At 39.2% G+C, this 19,946-nt stretch overlaps 1 protein-coding gene across 1 annotated transcript; it reads right to left on the reverse strand.

Annotated features, from left to right (window-relative positions):
* Positions 1–176: 176 nt before the first annotated feature.
* Positions 177–19,946, reverse strand: LOC116706918 (adenylate cyclase type 4). The gene is made up of 26 exons (XM_032543964.1): positions 19,675–19,946; positions 16,798–18,095; positions 12,840–13,037; positions 12,565–12,726; positions 11,747–11,896; positions 11,029–11,177; positions 10,638–10,749; positions 10,391–10,518; positions 9,567–9,725; positions 9,270–9,429; positions 8,668–8,838; positions 8,386–8,417; positions 8,075–8,137; positions 7,720–7,783; positions 7,471–7,568; positions 6,793–6,877; positions 6,305–6,442; positions 6,100–6,177; positions 4,907–5,082; positions 3,766–3,850; positions 3,479–3,637; positions 3,011–3,157; positions 2,813–2,920; positions 2,209–2,323; positions 1,753–1,877; positions 177–1,540 (listed from the first exon to the last, which is right to left on the reverse strand). The coding sequence occupies exons 2-26, from the start codon at positions 17,698–17,700 to the stop codon at positions 1,406–1,408; spliced, it is 3,900 nt and encodes a 1,299-aa protein (XP_032399855.1). The 5' UTR covers positions 17,701–18,095; positions 19,675–19,946; the 3' UTR covers positions 177–1,405.

A 19,946-nucleotide genomic window follows, 5' to 3' on the forward strand; every position in this document is an offset into this window, starting at 1 on the left:
TGGGCGTTACCAGTACTGGGGGGAATACAGTCAAAGGGGGAATTCCACTTTCTTCTTGAGAGGCAAGGTGTGAATGCAAGAATGCATTTAAGAATCGGGTACACACACACACACAAAAAGCACATCAGTGGTTGTACTTTTTTTAAATAACTTTATAAATAGAATACAAATATTTCCCTATTCTGAACATACGCAAGCTCTTTTTTTATATTCACACTTCATGTCATTATTCTGTGCATAATCAACATTCAGATTGTAATGCAGAATACAACATATTAGAAAGTGCAATATCAAATTTGCTTTATCTGACTTTTCATTACACAACACATCATTATGCCTGGGTGCAGATGTGGTATAGCATCAAGAGTCAGTAGTGGGCAATAGTGAATAAAGAAACAATTTTTTAAATCAACATGGCTGCAATAAATCTCTCCAGCTCCAGACCAGCGGTGAGCATTTAAACCATTGACCGATGGTCACTTACCTTTTTTGGTTTGTGACACCTTAAATAAAATATAAAAGAGTGTGCTTTATGTACAGTATGTTTACATGGGTTTACAGTACATATATTCATGGAGTGCATGAGTGAGTTTGAACTATTTATATTGGGCTAAATAAGTAGAAATATCCAGGATTTCACAATAAAAGCAAAGAATGGAGAACAAAAAACATTAAAATACTAACTTTAAAGAAAGAAAGAAAAAAAACCTGTAAAATGTAAATGCTGTTTTGTAACTTGGTGACCACAATGTAGTAAACAAATAATTCAACCTAAAATAAAATGTTTTTTGCTTATTTGAATCATAAACTACCTCTACAATATCTGCCATAAAACATTTATCTTTGGTACATCTAAGACAGATACTTATTTTTGTCCTATACATTAATCGTACATGAACAATGTTGGACAGTGCATGGGATTCAGTGTACCAAAATACAAAGTATGATTTTAGATCATATGTTCTCAGAAACCGCATAATACAGAGAAAAGTGTTATGTGCGACTTGACCCACCTACTGTAGTTTCACAGGATAACCCAGATACAGTACAGATACAGATACAGTAAGCAACATGGTTTGCCAATAAATGGTCCATGAGTAGACAGCTTACTGCTTTCAGTTGAACTGTAGTCTTCATTTAACCGGTCCGGATTTTATTTAGTGTCTTATCCAAAAGACAAAGGCAGCTCCTCAATGGATGTAAATGATTAACAGGTGATGCATCTTCGTTTCGGCATTAAGTCCGTGCAGATGTTTGTGATGAATACAGGTAGTGACAGGTTAGCTCATAAGACCGACCCCATTTGGTACAGCAGGTTCATTTAAACAAACACTAACAAGCATTCGCAGCTAACATTTGGACCCGGGTCTGAGTGATAGATCCGTGCCGCATCTGATCGCGGAGGTCAGAACTGAGGAGACGACTGGTCCGTATTAATAAAGTAGGTGGTGAGTTCCCCTTTGCCCTTGACGTGGACTACGCCTCTGAGAGTGACGGTGTATCCCACGCTCTCGACTATCCGGGCTGTCTCTTCCGTCACCTGGGTGCAAAAAGAACAGTACTAGTACACGGATGATGCGTGAGGTTTCATTCTCCATTTAATCCATTCTTTTTTTTTTACTCAATAAGCTTGGAGCTAATGAATACATCGGATTTACCTGTTTAATGTTTAATACTTTGCATCCACTGATCCATTCACAGTGGCTGACAGTGAACTTATACATTTGAGCCACATCCACCCCTCCTACTGACCTGTATCTTGTCCAACACTCCTGTGCTGTCCATCCTGCTGGCCACATTAACAGAATTCCCCCAGATATCATACTGAGGTTTATGAGCTCCAATCACTCCTGCAATCACTGGACCATGATTTATTCCTGCAAATAAACAACAAGGATGGATGATTAAATGTAAACATAGAACATGCTCTTTCCTAAAACGTCCTCCATGGAACTTTAAAAAACAGTCTTGCATGCACCAGAAAATATTAGATGGAAAATATTTGTGTGATTTCTTTGCCACTTTCTTTTTTCATTCTCACATTTTAAAGTATATTTGTTAGTACAGTTCAAACAAAGTGGTGCACAGGGATCTGCAGTGTGTACAAATTCTATTAAGAGAACGAATACCCAGCTGGAAGTTTAGAATGAGTATCGAATAAATCCAGTGAATGAAATGTTATAAGTTTGTCAGAATTAATACACTCACCGATCCGTAGTTTGAAGCTGTTAAAAGAGTGTTTGTTGATAAGCTCCAGTTTGCCCATCAGAGCGATGGCAAACTCTACCATGGAGTGCACATGGCTGTATGACACCTCCACTTTCTGTAGAGGGAGCCAGAGATCATGTTATGGGGTAAAGGGTCTCTTAAAGGTGCTCTAAGCGATGTTGGGTGACGGCACTTCTTGTTGATGGCGGGACTATTTTCAAACAAAACAAACCTAGCTCGACCCTCTCTTCTCCTCATCCCGTTCCCTGTCCCTCCCTTCTGTGCACTAACCCCCCAACCCCCCATAGCCTGGAACCCTGTTTGTTAGGTTTGGTGGTGTAGGTGGGCACAGTTTGTTTCTGTTAGCGTTTGTAGACCCTGGGCTGTCTACAGAGACCGTGTTTTTTTACAGTGTGTTCAGGGGACAGGCAGCTATCGGATAGTGAGAAGATGTTTGCTGTATGTAACAAAAAATGTTGTAGCCTAAAAACATGTGTGACATCGCTTAGAGCACCTTTAACTAGACATTGCAATGATTGTTTTGCAAAAAGTAAGTTAAAAGTTATCAAAGACATTTGTTGATGGAGAAAACAAATCTGGTAACCTTTTGTTCGTCCTGTTGAGGAGCGTGTCTCAGCCCCGCAGCAGCCATGTACGTACTGCCGATAGTCTTAATCTTCTCCACTGAGCAGAATTTGGGCTTTGAGAGAATCTGCATGAGAGAAATGAAAAAGAAAGTATAGTTGGAAACACAGACTAAATGTGACACTGGCAGGATATAATCATATCTTCTTCCTCGTACCTCATCAAAGTCTGATATGATCTCGTTCAGGAAGCGCAAACACTCCAGACCGTCCCTGTTGGCGCTGCTCTCACTATAAAACTCTTTGAACTGAGGCACCGAGGCGAACATCACACACACACAGTCATACGACTGACTGTACAGGTCCTGAAACACAGTTTTCAAAAGTAAAAGGACTTAATTCCAAGATATTATGCATTCTGCAAAATTTGCAGCCAGAAGTTAACAGAGTCAAACCTGTATAGCTCCTTTTTGTACATAAATGTTCTAAAAAATGCTTTCAAATCTTATTGCAGCTAACTTTCTTGTGATCTAAAATGTATTGTGCCCTATAATTTCCAACAAATGTCACATTCTGTATATAGTACAAAAATATGAATGAAAGTTGGCATAGCTAACAGTGTGATAGGATAACCGAGGAACAAAACTGACTCTATTGATCTATTTGCCGTGTTATCTTTTCTTTACCTGGTTGTGGACAGTTTTGCCCATAAAGAAGGAGGCGACATGGAGCGGCAGGACGTTCTGAAGGAGGAGCTTGTTGATGTTCTCCATGGTCTCCATCTCCTCTCTCTCCGACTTGAAACAGCGGTCCAACAGGAAGTCTACGCGGCAACCCAGCTCGTCCTGACAGAGAAGGACACAGAGTACAAATAAGCATAAACAATTTTGCATATAAAATCCTTTTGTTTCAAAATCCTTCTTTAATTAAATGATTCAAAATACATACTGATATTCATTTGTGAAACACATACCTGTCTGGCCAGAATGAGGCATACAATATAAAAGATGACCAGCCAAACCCCGGACATGATCTGAGGGTCCTTTAGCACTCCCGGTCTGTAGAAAAACACATTTTACAACACATATTTAGAGCCAGACTCACTCTTTTTTTCCACTTGCATTACATAATCGCTCAGAGTGTCCTGCCTGGACCCCCTCGCAGGCCTCTTGCCATAGAAAGCTCTTGAATAAATGATGGTGAATGGAAACTCCAGACAAGGATTCACAATCTGGAGTGGCAAACAAAAGGCAGGAAATTTAACACCTTGGCTGAGCAAGACGGACAATGTGATGACTACAGACAGCAGAGAAGGAATGTAGACGAGTGGAAAGTGAACTTAGGCAAGATGACTGTGTGACTGTGTGGACGGCTAGCATTTAAATATATATTTACATTCTTACATTCTTTTTTGGCCCTAAATCAAACCAAGAAGCAGTTAGAGTCATTGTCATGTTAAGTGTTGTCGATGAATTTCACACAACATGCACATGTTTTTAAGTCTATTTGCAATCTGATGTACAGAAGGTAAGCATCTAAATTTGTTAAATTCCTCTAGATGGAAACTTGTAGGGCTGCAACTATTAATTACAGTCATTACATTGGGGATTGAATATAACAAGTGTTTAGTCTACAAGATTTTTGAAAGAAAGTGGAAAAAAACTCAAAATCTCCAAGAGCCCAAGTTTAAGCCTTAATTTTTATTTTCCATGTTTAAGAGACTGCAAAACCCAAAGAATTTTGATTTATAATTATCCAAATCCTGAAATTTGACAAGCTGGAACCAATGATTTTTGGCAGATTTTCCAAGTTTATAATTTAAATGGTAATGCATGGATAAAACTGCTGAATACTTTTCTGTTGATCGTCTCTATCGATTAACTGAGTAATGGTTTCACCACCAGAAGGCTGCTCATTGCTGTAAGGGAAGCAATCTTAAGTCTTTTGTTACATGACAATATTTATAATCAGGACTTCATTTGGCCAAAAAAAGGAAAAGAAAAAGGAGCTGCCTGGCAGCTGCTTCATTGTAATTTTCAAAATATTGTTAAGGCACATTAAGCTACGTAGAACACCAAGTGTTTCCATGTGACTGCATTTGCAGTCTCACTCACTTGGTGTTGTTGTAAAGCAGGTTTATGAGGCAGGAAGACCTCGGCGCGTAAACATGGAGGAAGAGGGCCAGGTAAACCACCACCGCCAGGGTGAGCAGCAGGACCTTCACAGACAAGCTCGTCCTGATGAACACGATCACTCCCAGCATGGCCATCAGGCAGCAGTAGAGGTAGTACTAGATGTTTGAAAAAAGGAGGCGAAAACAATGTGTTGCGACAAGGTATGTACAGTAGGTGTGATGTTCAAAGCATGTACTGAAGTGCTCAACATTCAAACTTATAAAGAATCAATAAAGAAGCTTTCTTGGGCTTATGAACTATCTTTTTGAAGGTAGAGAAAACTTGAAGGTGCAGTTCTCCTTTATAAGTGAAAAAGAATGAAGGCCGTCATTTCTGCAACAATTGCTACTTTACACCTTTAGGTTCACCAAACATGTACCTACTCAATGTCAGTCATTCAAACAGCCATACACACATTTACCCTAACTACAGTAGGACTTGCACTTTTGTACATTCAATCTTTAATCACACCAACACTTAACATAAATGTTGTATACATTGTCTGTGACTGTCTGCTGTCTATATAAGTGTATTGTTTACTCTATTTGTCACCTTTTTGTTATTTGTCACCTTTTTGTTAACAGTATCTTCACAAATAAAAACAATAATAAAACATATGAAGGCAAAATATTTTTTTGCCCGTCCAAAGCAAAAAGAAAGGCTGAGAGATGGCTGACAAAGTCTACTAAAGGACACCCACAGACATATGAGGGGACGCTACATGCATTGCCTGTAAACTAAGTCACCTAACTAATTCTGTACTTTTTGATAAAGAAATGCAGCTTGTGAGTATAATGAACAAATAAATAATATTCATTTTTGCTCCTTTGTTTTGTATTTTGATTCTCGGGGTTTCGTGTGTATATGTATCTATGTATCTCTTGTTTTGCTTCTTCCATCTTGTGCAGGTTGAAAATTAATCTGAATAAGTGCTCAAAATTACAGCACGTCACAGATGACATTGCATGGTTCCAGTTTTTGAAGTACTGTGTTACAGGCAGTTCACTAAAAGGCAAGTGATAAATCAGGCCTGATTACAGCTGGACAATATTTTCCTTTAGGAATAATAAGACATATAATAAGAGGAAATATTGATTAATAACATGGTGAAATGTAAATCTAAAGGTATTTACAGGCCCAGTGTAGAGTTTGAGAGCCTCCAGCTCTGTCCTGTTGGTAATCGATGTGCAGTTGTTTCCCGGGAGGAAGACCTGAGAGACAAAAACAGTGGGAAAACAACCGAGAAAAAGTGATTTATAAATGTATCTACTAATGACAGGAAATAGAACAAGAAGGAAAAATATGACAGAATAACTGGTAGGCAGAGGAGGAACTCACATAGTTGAGGATGGCCATAAGCAGGGTGAGGAGAACACAGAGAGTGACCACAAACAGACGCAGAGCCGCCTTGGTGGAGAAGCCACGGGACAGCCCCGAGATCCACTGAGCACTCAACGGCATCTTGGATTGCCACTTCTGAAAACAAACATACATTCAAACATTTAAGACGGACATGCTGATATAAAAGGAAACTAACTAACTAACTAATGATAACCAGTGAATGTCAGGAAGATAGGAAACCTTCTAAAAACTTGCGGTACATTAAAGGTAATAATGAGCAATAGTGTACACACAGTATGTAGTTAATGTGCCAATACAAACAAAACCACCAGCAACAAATGAATTACCTTAAATTTGATATTTGCATCTTGAATTTATGTTTACTTAAGCGGAAGAATGTCATCTACAGTAGCACTTTATTTAGATGCACCTGCTTTCATTTGCTGCTGTTGAACAAGCTACTGACACTTAATCGGGTCATTTACCTCCAAGTATCCAGTAAAAGTGATGGACAGAAGCAGCACCAGCACAGGGAAGGTTGCACCGTACGACACTGCCATCTCAAAGTTGCTGGGCGGGGGGGGAAAGAATTGACACTGTTTATTCATCCAAGAGTGAGCAAATAAAGATGCCTGTATACGAGCTGGCGGAAGAAGTATTCAGATCCTTTACTAATGTAATAATACCACACTGTAAAAATACTCTGTCACAAGTAAAAGTTCTGCAATGAAAATGTAACTTAAGTAATAGTATGTAAGTATCACCAGGAAAATGTACTTAAAGTATTGGAAACAATCAACCAGCAGTTCTGTCAATCAACTAAGTGTTTATTGGTCTAATATTTTCAGCTGAACCTGTAGGCTGTTATATTGTTGGGTAGTTTAATTTAAATAAAACATGTCATTTTATAACTACATGTGTTTTGTGTGCAAAAAAATTAATTTGTAAAGTAACTAGTAACTAAAGCTGTCATATGAATGTAGTGGAGTAAAAAGTACAATGTTTCTCTCTGAAATGTAGTGGAGTAGACGTAGAAGTAGCATGAAAAGAAAAGACTCAGTACAAGGTGAGCAAGAGACTTAATTTTACTTTCATTTCATTCAAAACGGAATGAGTATAATGAAGTGAAAATGAACTGTGAATATGAGCGACGTGCTACTCACTTCTTAGAGACAAGAATCTGGACGGCAAAGAGAGTGACAAAGATCAAAGCTATGCAGCTCATTGAATGGTGTAAACCCTTTACCTCTGAAAGGCAGAACTGGAACACAAACACATAGACATTAGACAAACAGAAACATAATCAGACACACAGGCACACACACACAGACACACACGTACTGTACATCCTGCTTGTTTCAGCTCTTTCATGCATACATACTGCCCTTTTCATGACTGGACAATGAAGCTACCTCTTTCTCCAGGCTCAGGTCGTTGAACAGCAGAGTCAAACAGTTGAGCTTCTTTGCTCTCCTCCTTAATGAGAAATCAAAATCAAAGGATGCATGATTGGACAAGAAACTGGCAGCTTTAATCCCAAAATAAGAAGTACAGCCTGAAAAACATACAGTAGTAATAAACTAAGGAAGAAAGCAATGAAATTATCTATTTTTACAAATTACACAGCCTAATATTTCACAACTTATATTCCCAATAAAGAAGCTCAAACATGTTGGCCAAGACAGAAATGTCTTGTCTTTTTCCTCCTAGCATAACTCTTATGGTTATCTACCAACTAAAAACTATTTGCAACGGATGAAAACTTACCCAGCAATAACCAGTGGGTCCAGTGTTTCCAGTGATCCCCTAACACCATTATGCACAACCAAACTGGAACAAAACAAGAACACATTGGAAACAGCTTCATCCAGAACAATATACAGTACAATGTTGTCCTGATTTAAAAATTCTCATGTAACAACCAAATAGAAAATGCACCAAATGTGATGTTTTGCTTTCTGTTGTATTATATTCACTTTGAATGACAGAAAATTGCATGATTTATTCTTATTTTACTTAAGTTAATAATGCTGGTGTACTACATTTCTCAGGTGTTTTCCATATATCTGTGAACTTACCCGTCGGAGTTCTTCTGGCCTGGTGGTCCTTCCTGAAGCAAAAACACACACACACACACACACACAAACACACACACACACACACACACCACACACACACACACACACACACACACACACACACACACACACACACACACCACACACACACACACACACACACACACACACACACACACACACACACACACACACACACAGTTAACAAAATGCATGACCTAAAGAGAACAGGAAAACAATATGATTTACGCAAAATGTACAGGAAGCAGCACAAATACATACTGCAGAAAGATGTGATTGGTTCATGGCAACATTGCCTTTTTTCTTTTTGGAGGGTGTGGCATTAGGGTCGCTTAGGTCCGCGAAGGGGTGGATAGTCCGCCAGGACTGCAGGTACTCAGACATCCGGATTGACGCCCGCAGCCTAGTCTCTCCTGATGTAAGAGTGTTTGCCTGGAATTAGGATGGAGATGACTGCAGTTTACTTTACGTTTCCCCCTCAGGAAACTGTAATTTATTCCTGCATTTTCCTTCCTGAAGCTAAATCACAGCAGAGAGAAATATGCCCATGTTGTGCATACAATAATGATAGATCTGTGGCTACTCAGAATATGATTTCCCTTCTCTGGTTTTTATTCAACATTTCAAAGTAAAGGGTAATCTGCTTTCCTTTATACACACATACAGTCTATGCCAGGAAGTTGCATACTAAGATTGCCTAACCAGAAACTTGATACCTTTGTTTGTCAATTATGTAATCAATTATAAGTACAATTAAAAAAAGTTTTATTTTTTCTTTCATAAAAGTTAAATATTGTCTGTCTACATTTATTGGAAGCAAAACTTCAACAAAAAAGTAATGCGTAAGTAATGAGTACACCTACCGATTTAGGTGTACTGGAAATGCCGTTTGGCTTGCAGGGGTCAATCACCAGGTACGTTTTTCTTCCTTCAAGAAGACGATCCCGACTCCCCCCATCCCCGTTCTCCACTATATATGCTCCGTTTAAGTGCTGCATTGTCTCCTCTGTGATGTGGACTCGCCTGTTAATAATAATAGTATTGACAACAGTAGAGAAAAGTAGAACTCAAAGTGTATCCTAACATCACCACACCTTCTTTATCATCTGCACCTATGTAGAATTTTTATGATCTCTGAGCAGATTTTGAGACTTTCTCACCCAGGAAGACCTCCAGACTCCATGTGGTTGGCTAACGTGACGTCATGGGACCACACGTCGTACTGCCACTTCTGCAAGCCAATCACACCACAGAGCACATTTCCAGTGTGAACACCCACCCGCATGCTGATCTCGACCCCCGTTGCTTCTCGCAGTTTACTACAAGGAGACAAAAGAATAAAATCATATAAATAAAAAACAATATTCACTCATGCTAACTTCTGTTAACTCACTTTTGGTGCTTAAGTTACAACATTAAATATTCTGTCAAATTTAAAGTGAATTGCGACATGACAGTTAGTATGGCACAGGTCTTTGCGACCAAAGACATATAGGGATTAAGGATATATATATACAAAAAGGTTTTTTCTCTTTCCTCTAATTTTTCTCACAAAAATTTAAAGAAATCAGTTTTTGATTTCCTAAAATTCCCATTGAATGCAACAAAAAAGCCCAAATAAGTATTTCCACATTTGATTTACATGGAGCAAACCCAAAAAGGTAAACAAAAATGTGCAGTTTGATGATATAATGGTCAATGTATGATGCTGCCTGTATGTACACTCTGCACTCTGCAATATATAGTGTGGTTTCAGCTGTAGAGGAAAGAGTAGTGAAGTAAAAGTGCCATGAGAACCACCAAGATGTTATATGAAGAACAGTAAAATCAGATGCAAATTAAGACAATTAATAAGTTTTATGGTTGCAAAAACCGAAACTAGCTGGGAGGCACCTCAACACAATGTTACAAAGTAAGATAGCACAACACAATTTTTTTTTATAATAGTTTTAAATAACCACAGACGAAGAAGGGGGGGACTGACCTGATGGCAGTGCACATGTCCAGCCCCATCTGAACACAGTTCCTAGCGTGCGTGGGAATGGGGTCAGGTAGACCAGATACACAGTAGTAGCAGTCGCCCAAGATCTTAATGCGAAGACACCCGTTCTTCTACAGATTGAAAGAAAGAAAGAGGGGGAGTCAGACACAGAATTAGCTAGTTCACAACCAACACAAAACTGTCCTTTGTGAAGCTTGATTTTGGGCACGATGTGTGTTGGTGTTCTCACCTTGGCGATGTCATCGAATCTGCCAAAGAGCTTGTTCAGCACAGCGACCAGCTCTTCTGGTGTGCAGCTACTTGCCAGCTTCGTGAAGCCCACAATGTCTGCATATAGGATGCTACACAAACCCAAACAGAAAGACACAAATATTAGGCACGCATTCGTAAGATAACAGCTTTTAGTGACTCCGCGCTCCACAATAACTACAGTAAATAATCACATTTCTCTGATTTATTGTAGAACAATTGCAGTTTAGCGATCCATAGCCTTATTTGATGACAAAAGATGCCAACTTTTTCAAAGACTTGTTTTATTGTCTCAGGTAAATTAAGCTAAAAAAAACTAAAACTAAAAACTGCATAGTTCCCCTTTAACAATGCAACAGTGTGATAATCACCTGACGTCTTTGTGCTTCCGAACATAGAGGCTGTGAAAGTTGTTGGATTCTTTCTTGTCATCGCGCTTGGGCTTGAAGAGCTTCTTTATCACCTCCGTCTTCAGCTCCATGGCGATGTACCGTGGCAACACAGACAGGAGGAGTTGCTCCTGTTGCCGAGGACACAGAGGGGTCAGTGGGTGAAAATGTGTGTGGAGTCGGTTTGTAATGAGGTTCGAGATCTTTTACACTGGGTCATTGCATTTCTGTCTTACAGAGGCGACAATCTGTACAGGCTGTAAAAGAACTAGCCATCAAAAGTCCATTTGAAGCGATGCCATGCGGACCACGTTTTATCTATTTGTTTACTTGATGTGGATAGTGTCTATTTGGGTTTGCCTATTCTATTGCTGTTGGGCTTCAGACAAGTGAATGATTAATCTATTGACCAAACAGCCAGAAAAGCATACAGTAACCAAACCCAGGCTGTCCAGGTAAAGAGCCCTTTAATGAGAATGATTACACGTTACGATTTTAAACATAGAGTAGCTGAAACAAGCTGCACAGAAGTGAACGAGATAGGACTTCAAAAAATAAAGCAAATACAGACTGGAATTGAATGAACTGAGCTGGTATTGCTCTTATTTATTTATTTTTAGCCAAAATCAACCAAATAATTAACATTTGAATTCAAGTTAAAGTTATACTGTCTTGTTAGTTTGAAGCCAGTGTTTTTTACCTGCTGACATTTTCTTATTTCCTTCCGGGAGCGTATGTTGCTGAACTTTTCTCTCTTCTTATTGGATATCCTGAGATAGTGCTTCGTCATCCACATATGGAAAATCCCGACGCAGTTCACACACACAAACAGCAATGCATTGGCCACCAGCTGAGAAGGAAGTCGGACGAGAGGGAAGGAGATTATTGATACTTTATGAATTGTCCCTATTGTACTGCCAGCACGATGAGAGCAGAGGAGCTGATGAACTATATTCATTTGCGAGATGACAGAGAGTTGCAATACATGGACATTATTATTCTTTGTGTACATTTCATGTATTTAATAACTAACTGAAAACCACACCGCTATTTATGAGAAGACAAACAACGGGTGATGCAGATTATTTGCATATGTTTCCAGTAAAACAACAAGCTTTGAATTTTTTGGAACATGCAAAAGATGCACATCTCTTTCAATGTGCTGGCCATTTGCAAATGGTTTTCTCCCACAAAAATTTGCACATACTTTATTATGTTCAGGTATTTGTTTTTTAATCAACACTAAACTATGCATTAGTACTGATACATGTAGATGTGACAGATTATAAATAATGGGAAAGAAACAAAAAGCTGAAAAGAAAATGGGAAATCTATCTAATATATTGTGTTAAGTAATGAGCTTCAGAGAAGCTGCGAGGCAGATTTTTGCACCCTTTAAAGAGCGCTAAGCTAGCTGTTTCACCCTGTTTTCAATCTTAATGTAAAGCTAACCCACCTCAGTGAGGCTTTACATTTTACTTAGCTTACAGATATGACAGCAACACAGCAAATATTTACCTGCACAGTCATGTCTTGTGTCTCTGGGCTTGTGACAGGGACGTAGACGCTGATGATGATGATGTGCGAAAGGCTGGTCCCAATCCCAACTATGAGGGCCCAGGCCATAGAGAGAGGCAGCACTGTGTACACACTCAGAGAAAGGAAGAGGAAAAACGCTACCTGAAAGGGTAGAGAGAACCAGATGGAAAAGGACGCAGTGAGATAAAGGTTACCAACAGTTACATAACAAAAATGAAATTCATAATTTCTTTCTCTTGTTGCTTCCTTCTCACTTGTTCCCAAGTAGTGACAGGTGCCCCAGTGAAGATGTAGACTATGGCGATGACATACAGCGTCCCCCAAACGAAGAGGGCCAGGGCTCCTCCGCAGCGCCTCAAGGTGGCCAGCCAGGGCAGGCAGACGAGCAGGATGGCACTCAGACAGAGAACCACACACAGCACTGACAGAGCAGCTACATGGGAAACGATGTTCTGTGCAGATATGGGCAAAAGGTGCAAGTTAAAAAAAGCCACGTTCTCTTTCATGATTTACTGCATGTGAAACCTTCAGAATTTAAAAGCAGTAATGTCTTCAAATGTGTTTTTTTTAATCGCTGCATAGATGCTGTGTGGCAAGCAGTGTTTAAAAGAAATGCCATTTGCAGACACAAACAGAGGCAAAGGAGCACTTCATGTTAATATGCATTTGCAAAGACCTACCTTGCGTTGTCCTATATTGACCTAGCTGTTCACTATATCCAAAAAGTCTCCCTTACACAAAGGACTAAAATTAAAATGCCTTTATTCATCAGACATGAAAGCCAGGCTGAGCTTTAAACAGCTGGCGCAGTGTTTTTAATCTGCTCCTGCCATGTGAAGTAAAGGTATTTTAATTTTTCCATTGGGACATGTCGTGTGATACTTTTTCCACAATGAATGAACTCGTTGTTGGTGATGACACAGACTTCCAACGGCCTAGTAACAAATTCATTTGTAGTGTGTTCTACAGGTTAGTTTGTGTCAACCAAACTTTCCACTGATGTATGACATCTTTACATTTGTGGAAAAGCTAAATAAGAAACCACATTTTAAACACAGTCAATATTTGCAGCAAATGCTGGCTCTAATTTGACAAATAAAGGATAAAGCTATGTGTGATTGGTTGCCAAACCAGGAGCCTCCTGGACTTTTATGAGGTTAGAAAACAAACAAGCATGTGCTGCTGGAAGATCATGATGTACCAAGAAAGAAATGTGGAACGTGTGCACTAGCTGTGCAATATATATATATATATATATATATATATATATATATATATATATATATATATATATATATATATATATATATGTATTGCACAGCTAGTGCAACTTCCTGTTCAAAACTACAATCTTATAAATAATAAAATATTTTGTATACCACAGATCATAACATATCTGAAGGGTCTTGCTAAGATAATGTTTCATAGCATCCTGTCAGAGTTATGTACAGCACTGTTTCAAAGTTAGTATTAAAGGGCAGCTATTATATAACATTTTCAGGATCATACTTGGTGCATTTTGTGTTTGTACTAGAACATATTTACATGCTTTATTGTTTCTTTAAGCCCTCTTCCGAAAAAAGCCCAGTGCTCTGATTAGCCTGCATGCTTCCTAGAGCCTCCATTACGTGTTTCACTAGTAGAAGCTGGGGCTATTGCAACGGAGTATATTGGCCTGAATTTTCTGTTATTATGCAATTATAATATTAGCAAAATCCCAATCAAACTGTCCAATTTTAATAAACACATGTTTTTGGCTTGATCTCTCTTACTTCAACATAACTTCTCACCTCATCAATATTACGTTTGGCATAATAAGGAAATTTTCTTCAAAAACAAATCTTTATTTTTTGAAAACTGGTACAGGACTAATATTTTACTTGTTGAGTTGGTCAACAAGTAAAATATTATTCCTCTACCAGTTTAAAAAAATTATTTGACATGAATGGCAGACTGTACAATTATTTTTAATTGCAAAACTTTCAAATTCCTACTCTGGTTAAGGAATGTGCAATTATCTTTTAAGCCATTCCTTCTGTAATGCTGCAAGGAGGCGTATTTTTCCCATGGCCACTGACTCACAATCTGAATTTATCTGATACTGCTGTGGGGAGTTTATGCTTTTCTGCAGAGCGCCGGACTAAAAATAAAACAATTAGGACTTCATACCAAAAAAATATATTGTCATTATTCTTTTTATAATCCCATATTGGAACAGTTTGATAGAGAACGTCCGAATGCAAAGTGTGTGCTTAAAGATGTCCATATTATGCAATTTTCAGGTTCATAATTGTATTTTAAGGTTGTACCAGAATAGGTTTACATGGTTTCATTTTCAAAAAGCCACACCATATTTTTGTTGTACTGCACATTGCTGCAGATCCTGTTTTCACCCTGTGTGTTGAGCTCTCTGTTTTAGCTACAGAGTGAGACATCTCACTTCGTTACTATCTTTGTTGGGAGTCGCACATGCGCAGTAGCTAGGAAATGAGCACATCAGCTAGCTACTGTTTCTCCAACTTTGGTCAGTACAAGGCAGGATTAGCTGGGAGACTTCTTCTAAACAAGGGCATGCTTGTGTAATACCTGCAGAACAGGTACATGGAAGTAGTTCTTTTTTAGATTATGGTAAACTAGTGTGTGTTGTAAATGTTACCGCTAGCATGTGCTACTGTTAGCCACCTCGTCTCAGCTAGTTAGCCTACGTAGAAAGCCGTGGAGATTCTGAACAGCTCACCCGGAGACTGAAGGCAGAGGACATTCAGAAACCTGTATCTCACTCAAAACACCATGGATAGTTTTTTTCAAGTTTGTATGCGTGTAAAAGCACCAGAGACACAAAATAACACCCATAATCCCAGAAAAAGTGATATTTTCATAATATGGGCACTTTAAGTGGTATAAACCAGATACTGAATTGGAATGCTCTTTCTGTAAAAGGTCAGATGAAAATATTTATCCAAACATATTTAGTTTTTTCCAGATTTTTTCCAGCGAAGCGCCGGACTAAAAATAAAACAATTGGGACTTTATACCAAAAAATATTGTTACTATTCCTTATATAATCCCATATTGGCACAGTTTGATAGAGAATGTCCATTGGAAAACATTTGGTCTTTGCCTTTCAAATGTAAAACATTTCACTGAATAAAACACATCAGGTAAGATAACGTTACATGTGTTGTGGAACAGAGCTAAGCTAGCTAGCTAGCTAGCGAGCAAGTTGAGCATCAAGCTAGGTGACATAAATTGGCTGAGATGAGTTTCACACTAAACTAGGTGTCGTATGACAAACCTACAGCTAACTGAGACTTTCTTCGGTTGAAAAATGATCTTTTAAATTGACAAACATCATAGTTGTAATCCATGGCTCAATTCAAACGAGATCAAAACATAACTTGCCTCTCCCTGTTCACTACCGTTTTTTTCTAAAGATTGGTGCCATGGACCAGAAGTAGAAGGGCTCTCTATAAGTGTGCAAAACATCACAACTTCCCTCCTCATACCCAATCAGTTTTATAGGATTAGTAAAGTTATCCTAATTTAAACAGGACCAGGGTACAACTAATTATTGCTTTCATGAGATTGATTAAACTCTCATAGAGCTGAAATGATTTGTGATTAATTGATTGGTTGATCATTAGAAAAATAAGCTACTTTCTTTGATAGGCTAGTAATTTTTCTGTAATTCTTCGCACAAAACAATGTAAATAAAAGCAACAAATGTTCTTGTTTCAGGTTTGCCAGTGTGGGGACTTCCTTGTATAACAGTAAACTGAATACATTTTGGTTTTGGTCTTTTGGTCAAAGAAGACATTTCAAGATGTTACTTTGGACTTTGAGATGTTATAACCAATAATTTGTTGTTTGCAGCTCTTTTTTCCAATTATCATTTAGCCTATAATGTTTTTTTTTTCACATAGAGCCCAAGGTGAGGAGGTGGGTTCTTCAAATTACATAAAAAACAGTCAAACCCCCCCAAAATTGAATTTGCAATCAAACAAAACCGAGGCAACATTTGATAAATAACTTAACTGTTATGGATTATCAAGTCCTTTATGTATTTGTCAAACAGACACGTAGCGGATTGTGAAGTAAATGTAAAGTTTAAAAGTGTTTTTGTACATGGGCAGCATACACCTACAAACACGCGCACACACACACACACACACACACACACACACAAACACACACACACTTTCCATATCTTACCTTTTGTGTGGCGGCAGTGACGACAATGAGGGTCACACAGAAAGCCAGAGACAGCACCAGTCCAGACAGCATGGCCGGTGTCTCCTCCATGCACTGCAGAAAAGCCCTGTTGAACGCCTGATAGCAGCAACACACCCCCTCTTTTACACTCTGCCTGGACCGGTTGCTTTGCCTTTCCTCGTGTCCAACCTCGTCTCCGTAATTGTCATCCCACCTGCCATCGATGCTGTCCCTTGTTTGGGCAACTTTGAATGAAACTTCGGGGAGTGCGGGCGAACTGCCGCTAAGTGAGTTTTCTGCTTTTGGTTTGACAATAAAGTCTGGTTTGGAATCACCTCTTCCATCGTCTGGACTATTCTTGGTGTTTTTGTTAGAAGTGTCTAAACTGGTTTCAGAAAAATTGACAGGAGAGTTAGTTTTCCTCTTTTCAAAGGACTTTCCATCGAGCCCACTGCAGCCGTTTGTTTGCAATGAGGTGCTGTCAGTTCGTAGCCTGTCAGAGGATGAGTTGAATGGAGCATTATGATCCGTAGCCTGCGGAGTCGCACATGTTCCCTTCAACCATGAACTGGCCTCGAGAGGTTTAGTGGCCTGGGCTGTTTTGGCCACACCAACCTCTACGAAAACCAGGGAATCAGCAAGTCCTGACTGGCTCCCGGCCGTAGGATTGCTTGCGTTTAATTTGGCGTCATTTCCTTGCAAAATGTTAATGTCACTGCTTTGTGCTGATTGTTTCACTCCGTCTTTTGTTTGACTTAAGTCATCAAGCTCCAGGATATTGCCTCCAGGGATTTTGCCCGCTCTATCACTGGAGACAACCACAACGTTTGGCACCAAAGACACCTGTGGTGCTTCTTCTCCAGGCCTCCCCTTTTCCTGAAAACCATGTAACTCGTCTGGCATTGTGACCTGAGGGAGTGTGATGGATCTCGCCGTCAATCAACCTGTCACTTTGCTTTTTCTGTCTGTCTGTCTCTCTGTCTACATGATAAATACACTGTATAGTGTTTACTTCTTTGTCGTTTGATTGTCAGGTGTTGTTTATGTCTGCAAGAGCTTTCACCTTTATCTGTGTGGCAATGTTGAGACTGTTCCAGCAAGAGTCCAGCTCCTGTTTTAAATCCTCTACTATAGCTAAAACGATACCATCCAAATAGATTAGAATGATGCCAATAGTGAAGACGGCGTTCTTTGGAGGTTACATAGATCCGTTAAGTCCCAAAGATCACTGGTAAGGACTCTTAAACCATAGCACAATCTCCTTTGACGAGTGCAGAGGCACACTGGATGGAGTCTCACTGCCAAAACAAAAGATCAACAGAAAAGTTACAAGACAATCAGCACAGAACGAAATAATAAACAAAGCTAAATGCATAAATTCGCTGCTGAACATTTAGTTTTCAAGCTGAGAGAATGCATTTGTGTTTCAAGACAACATTCACAGCGTGGACGTCATATCTGTACATTGTTTTAATGCCATTTAAGTGACAAACTTCTTCTTGGCATTTCCTCATTATGCAAAAAAACTTGTTAGTCTAGCTGCTGGCTTGTTTCCCTGCCACACACACACATACACACACCCACACCCCCCTCCACACACACCCACACACACACACATTCAGGTGTGGAATGAGATGTCAGCGACGCACCCAGTGAACATTAAAATATTTTTTAAGTCCCTACCTAGTACACTGAGTGGATTTACTCTGGTGCACCTCTTTATTGTCTTTCCTCTTGTGCTTCTTCTTCAATGTCACCTGACGACACTAGTTTCCTCATACCCAGTCTGCTCAAATGTCACCATCAATTCAGGATTAAAAACAAATCTCTCTTTAATCTGCCTTTTCTGCTACAGGTACATATCTGATTTAATAGCAAGGTCATGGAAGGATCAACCAGTAATTCATCTGATTCATCCGTTCACCTTGATTACCCTGCCCGGTGTAACATCCACAGCATGCCGTGCCCTTTTACACCAACAATCAGGTTTCTTTTGGACACTTTTACAAGAGGAGGAACTGTGTGTCTCTTGACACACTTTAAACTGTGACACTACGTGGTAATTACAGTACATCTATTGTTGTTCCCCTGGTGTCTGTTTCCCCTGTCTGTGTGTTTCACTACTCAGCTTGATTGTAAAGCAATTTTTATATATTTTTTATGTATCTTTATTAAAATGGTCCAGTTTCTTCTGTGCTTCTTTCCCAGTTAAGATTAAGTTGGACCTGCAGGTAATTTGACTTTTAGATGAGTGACATTTCAATAGAAACCCAAATTACAGACATCTCCTAATCCTACTTTGAGCTTTATTAGATATACTATAAAATGCCCATTACAACTTCCCAGAGTTCTCAATAGCTTTTTTGTTCCCGTTTGAACCCCCCCCCCCAAAAAAAACAAACATATTTAGGTTATAGAGAGGGCGCAACCAGCAAATACAGTAAAAGTAATCAACTACTTGTTTCAGTTCTATTTGTTCATTTTGGTTATAACATACAGTATATGATCCACTTTCTTTAGTGATTCTTGTGATTAAAACTGTATTTTTCATGCCTCCAACTTAGGGTAAACAAAGTGATGTGGCTCTTGTGTTCAAAGTGGATTAAGAGCATCAAAGCACACACATTGGATTTCAATGGCAAAGAAGATATTAGATAACTGGAACTCAAACGCATCACAGCAGCAGGTGTAAACATGGCATTGAGTCGTTTCTCGCCGTTAAAACAGTTCACCATGATTTCCATATTATGGCTTCAGTAACTTCTTTCACGTTACTAAACGTCAGTGTGTGACAGGACAGAAAGAAACACGGGGTTTGGACAGTAAGAGTTGAAGCACGAAAAGTTCAAAGGAAGTAAAAATAAATACTATTCTTACCTCATTGTTTAGCAACGTCTCTCTCTCGTCGCTGTCACCCTTCGACTTAACGTCGGTCTCATGCACACGATAAGAGATTCCTATCTCCGCATTTATCGCTCATCTTCCTCCGTCATCTTTTTCCTTTTTGTCAAAGAACACTCAAAAGCAGCTTTTAACCGTTAAAACCGGATTGAAAAGTCGAAGTTATCCCGTAACTCTGCACGGTGTTCCGCGCACGAGCGAGCGTGTTTCGAGCGCCAGTAAAGCCAGGTGAATGGTTCAGGTGAAGG

Source organism: Etheostoma spectabile, chromosome 19 (genome assembly GCF_008692095.1).
Source record: "Etheostoma spectabile isolate EspeVRDwgs_2016 chromosome 19, UIUC_Espe_1.0, whole genome shotgun sequence".
Taxonomy (NCBI): Eukaryota; Metazoa; Chordata; class Actinopteri; order Perciformes; family Percidae; genus Etheostoma; species Etheostoma spectabile.